Below are 10484 nucleotides of genomic sequence, written 5' to 3' on the forward strand. Positions count from 1 at the left end.
TTGTATTATTATTATTATTAATACAACTAAAAAAAACATTAAAAATCTATGCTTTATGGCACAACAGTATCCTGCATTTTTCAAAAGAGGGGGACAAATACGAATATATTATAATACATAATTAATAATAAAAATAAAATGTTAATTAATCACCATCAATTTAATACAGTCAATTTGAGGGGGGTATTACCTACCATCGGGATAAGCCGGGTTACTGATAAGAACAATAATAGCATATACAACAAACCATTCAGTAATAGAACCTTGCAACGTATTTTATCCCTTATTTAAATCAGGGCTTGAAACCGTTATTAATTAGCCGAACATTTTTTTGATACCGGTTACCGGTTTTATACGGGTCCTGTTGTTAGCGGTAACCAATTACCAGTACTAGATTCAAAATTACAGGTTACCGTTAAGTGATAACCACTTTCAAAAAATGTCGTTTACCGGTAACAGATTGAATACCGGGTTTCTAAAAAAAAATTGTACTACACCTTCGTATCCGTATACTTATTACAATATTCGCGTTGTTATAGGAATCAATCTATTTTTAGATTTCCCAGTACAATATACGATAAGGGAGACCGGGACTATCGACTATCGACTATCGAGTACCGTCATTACTCATTACCAACTAACGATATTTTATTTTATAGGTTATAGGTAGGTAGGAAATAGAAATGTAGAATTCCCATTATTTTAATTATTATTACAAGAATTTAGACTAGAGAAAAAAAGCGAAGATATAATAGTATGATTTAAGAATAGTTTTAAGAAGTTATTATTTATTAAACCATTAGAAGCTACGAGCGTATAATCATTTATGTAGCTAAAATATATTAAACATAATATTATTATAGTTCATACGTAACGGTAGTCAATATTTATAAATACCGGTAATTGGTTCTTAACCAGTTAAAACATATTACGTTATTATAACGTTTTATGTTAGTTGAAAAATTGTCACGATAACCGATAACCGATAACCGGGAGTACAAATAGGTTTATAATAACGGTAACCGATTATAGGTTCCTAAAATTTCGGGAAATTACCGGTTTTTACCGAAAACCGGTAACCGGTTTCAAGCCCTGATTTAAATCATTCTTAAAAAGTTTGTGTAATTATTGGACGACAAACATGGAACATTTTGGAAAATTATACGAAAAGCTGGCTTCTTATAATAATACATTTTTTGAATAGATACTATATTATAGTATTATACTAAAATATTATATTGGAAATTGGAAATTTCAAACCCAATTGGCGATTTTTTAAATTACTGGGGATCAGTAATAATAAATGATGAACGTGTTAAAAATTAAAATGTTCTTCTCGTCGATTGCTCGTTACGACCGTAATAAATTCAAGTGTAATGCTACCATGGGCATTTCGATAGAATGAAAATATATTTTTAATTATAATGGAAATCGCGTTGAATAAAAATACATTTGGGTACATATTATAACAGGGGGTTTATGGTGACATTTTTTTCCGGCTAGCAGCATGCATTTATAATTGCATTTATATGTATGCACAGTGAGTGTAATTCCGACGGAAGAGGTTTGTTATTTTTCGTTACAGAAAGTAACGAGATGACCGCAGTTCGTCTGCTATAGGTACAGCTGTAAATAGTAGCGGGCCCGACCAGATAAATATATAGACGTACATATTATTTATTTTTTTCGTTCAGGCACGACGATCCTGGACTGCCGGAATGATATGGGCTTTCTCGTTCTCCTCGCGTCGTCCGTGTCCTTGGGCGTGATGCACCACTGGACGATGTCTTCGGCCTGCTGTTTGGCCTGCACCCGAGTCATTATGCCTGTGGCCCTAGCGTCAGTGACCGAGGCTTTGGCCTTCCCCACTGGGAGCTGTAAACTAGCACGCGCCTGGCGCTTCCGGTCCTTCGTGGCGACGGTGTCCCATTGCAACTGGGTCTGCCGGTCGTACGCGAAGCACGCCCTGGCCATCAGCTGATTTCTGTCGTTTGCGTCGAAGACACCGCCAATGTGCACCATGCACGACTTCACCTTGGCGTACAGTGTCTCCGACAACTTCCGGCAAGCGTCTACGGCCGGATTTTTGCCGGAAACGTCCACCGTCCGGCATCCGGGTGCAGAGTCGATCGACTTGACCACCGAAGGTTCGTGGACCGTGGTACAGTCTTCGTCAAGGACGGTACAAGGTTTCAGGCGCAGTCCCTCTAGCATCTGACGGGCGTCCATCATCGACTCTGTGTCTTTATTGGCCGGATTTTTCATGTGGAGTTGGTATTTCCTCACCACTGGCACCTGCAGCAGCGGCACATCGTTAAAAACGATTAGAAAACAACAGTAGATATAACTCCGGTAGATAATATATATATTGTTAATTTGTTAAACATCTGAAAACCACAATCATCTCGTCTCTGTCACAAAATAAACGTCTTGTTTATAAAAATATATACCTACGTCTTTTTATTCTATAATATTATATATCTACATCGTCTGTTTTATTTTCCGATATTGCACCTACACTCGATTTTCCGGGACCGATTTGTATACGTATACGACAATAGGCTTTTTAACACTATGGCCTACGGGTTATATTTATGTCAAACCCTTCGATAATACCATTGCATAGGGGTCCAAATTTCCAGAAGACCTCCGAAACGATCCCACAGTGAATATCAACTTCGATGGTTTACTAATAATTTGATATAAAAGCTTTTTTTTAGGAAAATTCGCAATACCTATACTGTAGGATATACAATATTATAGTAGATAAAATAGGTAGTTAATGTAAAATCATTAAAATAAAATATTTTTTTTTTAGGTACATTTTATTATTTTTTTTTACATAATGTCCTAAAGTTGAAGATTGTTGTGCGTATCGTGGCAATGTTTATAACTTCAAACGTGAAGCATTTAATATGTGAACACAACAGTTTTCGTATTTCTAAATTTTTTAGAATTTACGGTTCTTTAAAATGCTATTGAAACGTTAATAAAACGTCATGTTTTATCGTTCCCAAAGTTTACGAGTATAAAAGACGATAAATTAAACGGTGATTTTGTTTTTCTCAAAATGTGCACTTTTGTCGGTAGATACGGATTTTTTTATTTCATAACGGCCGTTACGGCATAGTCCTCCACATAATTCCCGTCACCCCATCTGGTACGATAAACATTTTGAATGCCCATTCACCCAGAAAGGTCCTTTGGGTAATCTTATGCGTTTAAAATAATGTCATACTTTACTACTATGTATACAGCCTATTGAGAATCATTCACCTCGAGGCTAAAACAATTTACTGTCACGATGTAAGTCAAAAGACAAAATGTACGACGTAATGTATTTGGTCACAACTTTAAATCGAAAACTATATAATATTATATAACATGTGAACCATAATAATATGATACTCTATAACATCTACCTAATAAATAACAAATATCAAGTCTCTGTGAAACATAAAATAGTGACACATCGTATATTTTTATGATTTACAGGTTCGGCCAAATTTTTTTTGCAGACCATCATTCACCAGTCTCCTCCCATGGAAAATACTAAAAGTTTTCGATGCACACTATATAGGCACATTTTAAATTGCCAACTTAATGTGGCCTATGACTAAATACCACGGTAATATACTAAAATTACATCATATTAGGACGTTTTTTTTAAATTGATTAATACGTTATTTTGAAAGACGAATTAATAGTATGATGGAAAAACTTTTATACATTTTTTGAAAATTGTTTAGTCATCAAATCATGTTTAGGTCTATACTTCCGGTGAAACGACATGTTTTATTAGATGAAAGTGTACTAATTTTTGTGTATTATATGTACAAACATTAAACGGTTTTCGAACGTGTTTCATAGTTTGGGTTTGCGAGGAAACTTAAAGCGCCCTTAAACAACGTTTTCCGTAAGACCTATTGTGCACAAACAATACCCAGCTAATAGTATACTAGTGTGGTACACCAACACGTGTTTATAACAATATTATGATACTCGGAAACGAGATTAAAACAAATTATACTCGGAAACGAGATTAAAACAAATTATCCGGTCCTCCGACGTCTCACTCGGCCTACAACCCCCTCTCCCACCCACGCACACCCATCCCGTGACGATAGAGTTCCCCGCAGTCACGTACATCCGTTGTTATTATTATTATTATTAATGGCTCGTTATAAAACATAAAACTCTGTTCGGATAAATCAAAATCCGGAAAAAAACAATTAGCTGTAAACATATAGAGCAACAGCGACTTTTAACCATATAGTATGCCATGCGGTCGGCGATGGGTTTCGGCGTCGCGGCACGTGTCTCCGAGGGAAATAATTCGTTCCGCGGACTGTTTGCACGCACGCGGCGTCCGCATAAATTGGGGGGGGGGGCGTGGTCGATTATTGCGCGGCTTATTGTCGAGGCCCATAACTAAACAATATGACACGCGTGTTGTGTACGCATGCTAAACGATCAATGTGAAACAAACAAAGTATAACGCCGTGCGCCGCACGCACGCCCCAAAACGGGAAAACGGTTCGACGTGTTCGACTCGTATATTGTAGAAATGATGGACATTAATTCGAACACAATGATTACGTAGGTTGGGTACCACCTACCTCCCCCTTACCCAACCACCTAACCACAGCCGCCGCCGATACAGCGGTATATTATAATTGCAATAGGTAGGTCACACATATTGTAATAAGTCATAACTGCGGCACGCGTATAATAGGCATACTTGCAGCTTACTTCTGATATCCGACCCGATATTCGCGGAGTAAAAAATAAAAACAATCGATTGGACTGCGGGACATTATAATTTCGTCGAAGAGTCATGATCGATATAAACGCCATTACAATATAATATTATGAAATAAAAAAAATATAGGAGGAAGGTCTGAAGAAAATCGGAAACGCCTACAACGTATAGGTAGGTGTACAATACCTACCTATATGCACCGATGGTTATTTACGTTTTGCGGACAAAAACAATGACGATGATGACGACAGCACAATCGATTTTCGAATATCGTTCACCGGAGCATAAATAATAATATTCAGAATATATCAAAACTAAAGGGGTTGACAAAAAAATAATGATAATAATTATGATAATGACTATTTCAATACATTTACAGTTGGTGACGTTGGTGTATACAAATGGGAGTTGACTAATATTGCGCTCAGAATGGCCTTTTTATGTACCAATTTACTGCGCTCATTTTCATGGTTGATAAACCATTTGCGCTGAATAATGGCCGTTGATCATTTGAATTTAAAATATATAAAAATATTCATATTATTAAGTACCTATAATAGTATTTGTTATATGCAGTTAGGTGGTACAATTTTAGTCAAGTCTTTACAAGTTTACAATAAACAATTTATTCTATTCTACGTATTAATATTATATAAGTATCTAATAGTATCATCATCATTATGTTACATATTATTTATGAATTATAATGTTATCATTACTAAAAAGTATTGCGCAGAGTGACGAACCGATTAGGACCACGATAAATAGCTTGTGAAAATGAAAGCTTGATTTCGCTTTTTTCAATTCATACTTACGCGTTTATGTTAGTTATAAAGACGTTTCATAAAAGGCTAGATGCTGTTAAAGAATATTGGCTTAAAATAAGATATTAATATTTTAAATGCAAGAATATATATATTTTTTTAACACAAAAAATATTTAACCCGTAACTCAGTACTCAATATAGTATATGAATTTAATTTTCAATTATTTTATTAGATATTATTTATATTTTATATAATGTATAATAATTTATTATTTATGGAATAAATTAGATTAGAAAAAAAAAATTTTTTTATCTGAAGGTAAAACTAAAAGCGCAATTGGTTTATATTTTATACTGTAAATATAAGAAGCTCAACACTGATCCTAAAACAAAAATAATTCGTTATAGGCGCAATAATTGGTCCATGAATATTATACTCCTACATAATTTGTACGCTTTAAATGGTTTAAATCCCATACTATACTCTATACTTACCAATATAATATCCATAAACTGCAATAATGTATCGATGCAATTCGCCTAATTATTGCGCTACAGTTGTGCATAAACCAACATATTTTTTACATTGCATGCAATTTTTTAAGACAAAACCCCGATAGCACACTTTAATGAGAATTGTTCGCAATGCGTATTCTTACGTGACATCGTTCGAGTTTTCCCACTAAATTATCCAACTGGAACCAAAGTTCATTGAACAGTACACCGTATCCTGTGATATGTCTATTGACATCATCAAATTGTTTTTTCTGGACGTCTAAACCCTCACGCTGGACGTACTCAATGTTGGCATCTAACTTCAAAATCGCTTCTGGTAAACGATTCAAACTATCCATTTTCACTTCGATCGCAGATTCTAAGTCCTTTTGAACGACCCCCAGTATATGTTTTCGCGTGCTTATCATTTTTTTTATACGCATCTCCACATTTTTTACTGACGTAAAATAATGCAGTACTTCTGTTATGTCTGAGAAGTTTAACGTCTCACATACGTATTCCACAGCTTCCATTGCTTTGCTCGTTTCACCTTTTCTGAACTTATATAGGTTGACCTGAGAACGACAGGATCACTTGGTCTATATTATTTTTGCAGGTTAGGTTAGGTACATAATTTTTGAGTTAATTTTAAATTTTTGAATACTCATATTATACATAACCATGTATACCTACCGTTATAGAGATAAACGGACAAAATATACAACGAGAAGACAAAATAATAACAAAATGTTATTTGTGACACTTGTTACAATATTTGAAAACTTTTAATATAGTTATAATTCAAATATCAAGATGATTAATATTATTAAGCGCATTAACCTTTTTTAAACCTACAGTATAATCTGATGTAATAGTTACTTATTATATTTGCGTATAGGTAAAGGGTATATTATATAATATATTTTTAACGAGTATTATTATACATCATAGAATATAAATAGTAAATACTAAATACTAAATAGTGAGTTATCACTTCAAATGAAGTGTTATTGCAAATGTATGGTGTTATTTAATTTTTCGTTATAATTAGGATCTGCTTTCGGTCTACTGAACTTAATTTGATGGGGTATTTTTCAAGTACAATCAACAAGTGTAATTAGTTTTCAGGATTTACATAATTTATTCATTGTTTGTTCAATCGAAAGGATACAGTTATAGTATCGTAAAAAAATCAACACTATAAAGTTCTGAAATGAGTACATGTAAAATTCTGAATATTCAACATAATTAGTTGTTTTTTATATACAAACCTTAAATACTTTTTAAAATATGATTGGTGTTAATAAAAATAAATGTTTATAAAAACACAAATAAACATTCTTGAAAAAGAACGTATGACTAAAAATATGTAAAACAGACTGTACATTTGTTTTTGATAAAATTAATTTCATTATTTTTTTTTATAATACGCATAGTAATAATTCTCCTAACCTAACCGGTAGGTATCAAATATTTATTTCAGTATTTTTATATTATAGTTGACATAGCAAGTGTATTGTAGGTTATGAGGTATTATAACATGTTGTACCTATATAGCTAGTTACTATAAGTATTACTATTAGTTACGTACCTTTTCTTCGGGAAATATATAGCTATCCGTGGTGCTCGAAGTAAAGCTGGCGGTTGGATTTATCACATCGGAAGAATTAGACAGCTCCTCATTTTCTTTCACAGAAAAAATTTGTTTCTCCATCTGTCCGGTGTCGATCCAATCCTTCAAAAACATCATATTTTGTTCACCTTGTTCGTTTGAAGTTTCCATATCAGATACAATCGATGGCATAGTATGCTCAGTATCAAATTCTATGTCCTCGTCAGAATCATTTTGTATCTGATTGATCAGTATCTTTCTCCTTTTATACAATTTTCGGATTTTAATATTTACTAAGTTTATTTAAATTAAATTATCTTATTAAGTTTTATCTTAAAGTCTAAACTTGCATATTTTCGATTGAAAGTGAAAACTTTCAACTTTCATATTGCGGTGTATTTGCCGATCACCGCAATAATAATAGTTCATTATGGCACGCACAGTTTTATATAAATAATATAATGAGCCGAATAAGGTGTAAATCATATACGTCGGCTTAAGCGTAAGTGACCTAGAGATATTTTTAATGATTGGGAATCATCTCCCAGATAAATAATATTACATTCGAAAAAAGTATGTCGTGTCAATGGTGATTAAATCGCATCAGTGTATAGTGATAGTAATATATTATTAAATTATTAATTCATCCTCAGACGATCTCACTCAACTCGTTAATATTATGAGATGGTACCTTGTAACGCATTGATCATTAAGAACAGTTAATAAATAATACGAAAGTTAGAGTTCATCGGCATAAAAACAATACCACTCAATCTTTTTTTTTCTAAAAATTTACTCTTAAAAATGTAGAGTAAGCTTAAACGATAAAATAATTTAAAAAAATTAACTTTACTACAAACTTCGGTTGGTTGTCCTCTTATAATCAAGTTTTAAAAAAATCGTTGTAAAACGATTTGACAGACTGATTTGAATCGTATTATTAGTTATTATTCCTACCCTACTACTATTATTATAAAAACCACCAGAATATTAATTATATAGTACCTACCTATTTATAAAATATTCAATGCTTATCGTTATCACCTACATAGGTCTGGCACTGTGCATTTGCACCATGATATTTTGTATTGTTATGATCTATCTACCAAATAAATTCAAGATTTTCAAGAAAGAAATTGGAGAGTGTCGACACGCATCAGTTCAATATTGAGCGTTGAAGATGTTACATGTGTAGAACCTGATTACCGGGTATGTTACCGACCCATATTGGAATCTTAATTCGATACAAGTCGGTACGTATTTACATTGTTTCGATACGTATCGAATTGTTTCTTCTTGAAAATCTTGCTTACTCGGTGCCAAAAACAAGAACGTTAACGAAATCGACAACGGCACCTGTTCGATTCCAGTACCGATATTCTCGTATCGAGCAAGCGTCTCATCGCGTTATTCCGTCGAACGGAATTCTCGTGCTCACCCGCCACCCTGCAATATTCTTGGTTGTACGTGACCGCCTCCTGCTTTGCGGCCGTACCGTATGCAAGCAGCTCGACCACGGCTGTGGCCTGCTGGCGGACGTCAGACGCCAACTGTTCGTTGAGCACGTCCCTCATGGTCGTGTTTTTGGCGATGATGTCGCGGGCCTTTGCCGCCTTCAGGTTGCCCAGCTTGAGCGCGTCCACTTTCTTGTCCAGTATTAGCGGGGACTCCAACACCGGTGGCCGCCGTGGTGGCTTGGTCGGCACCGAGTCCCTGGCCGCGTCGACACTGGCCTTCAATTGGGCCAGGCGCGCCGTCTTAATGGCCACCCGATGCCGGCACTCGTCCAACTGGTGCCGGCCGCGCACCAACTTTTCCCGTAGCGACCGCTCGGCCGCCACGGCCGACTCCATCCGGCAGTACGCGGCCCGCCCCGTGAGTGGCGAGTCCGGCAGCAGGTGGCCCACCACGTCGTCCCGGGCGCCGAGCGCTTGGTACAGCGCGGCCGTGGACAGCTTTGCGTCGGCCAGCCGCTCGGCCGTCGCCTCATCGTCCGCCAGCCACTGAGCATCGTTGGTTCGGTTGCTGGCTTCCGCCAACGCTTTGTATGTGCCACGCTTACGGACGTTCGTCCACCGCTTGTCGTCGGCCCACTTGAGCCGCCCGTAATCGGCCATCGGGCGTTACCACGTCGGTGGTAACGACTACGTCATACTCACTTTGTGTTTTTCGATAACGACACAGAAACCTAAGACGGGACCGTCTGTACGTGTGGCTAGCACGGCGTGCGTCTTTATCGCTAACGGCCGGAACGTTCCGTTGTTTGGTGTATATTATTATTATATTTCGTGTGCTTTTCGATGCGACGGTTGCGTGCCGGGGTGGAAAAAGTCGAATATTACAATACTAGAGTGTCGTATAACAATAAACCGTTGTTGTGGAAACGGCAGAATAAAATAATATAAACTTTCTATAAAGACTACACCACATTGTTGTAATAGGTACTCTACCTGTTGGATAGTTTGATAATTAAAGACTAGACGTGGCCGATCATCCATACTGCTAGAAACGATATGAATTATTATATTGTACATCGAGGATTTTATTAAAAATTTGTTTTAAGTACATATTATAATAATAATATTAATTGGCTTTCTGAATCCAGGATAACCTATCTATGTACCATATTATGCTAAATAGAGGTCAAGCTATACCCACATAATATACGAAAACAACATTTTCATGGAAATAATCACAAGAGCGGAATGGGTGTATTTTCCTCCAAAAATGAGATAGGTAACATTTTCCTCCACAAAAGAGGTTAGTTTCCATTTTCCTTCAAACACTTTTTTGCAAAAAAATTATCTCCATTTCTTCAAAATATTAGGTTATTATAGCAATTTATTAGT

General features: G+C 35.7%; 1 protein-coding gene across 1 annotated transcript; it reads right to left on the bottom strand.

The window, feature by feature from the left end:
- Nucleotides 1-1677: 1677 nt before the first annotated feature.
- LOC132934357 (uncharacterized) lies at nucleotides 1678-9752 on the bottom strand. The gene is made up of 4 exons (XM_061000664.1): nucleotides 8992-9752; nucleotides 7615-7897; nucleotides 6188-6598; nucleotides 1678-2295 (listed from the first exon to the last, which is right to left on the bottom strand). Exons 1-4 carry the CDS (start codon nucleotides 9750-9752, stop codon nucleotides 1678-1680), a joined length of 2073 nt encoding a protein of 690 aa, XP_060856647.1.
- Nucleotides 9753-10484: the final 732 nt, after the last annotated feature.

This window comes from Metopolophium dirhodum, chromosome 1 (assembly GCF_019925205.1).
Source record: "Metopolophium dirhodum isolate CAU chromosome 1, ASM1992520v1, whole genome shotgun sequence".
Lineage (NCBI taxonomy): Eukaryota > Metazoa > Arthropoda > Insecta > Hemiptera > Aphididae > Metopolophium > Metopolophium dirhodum.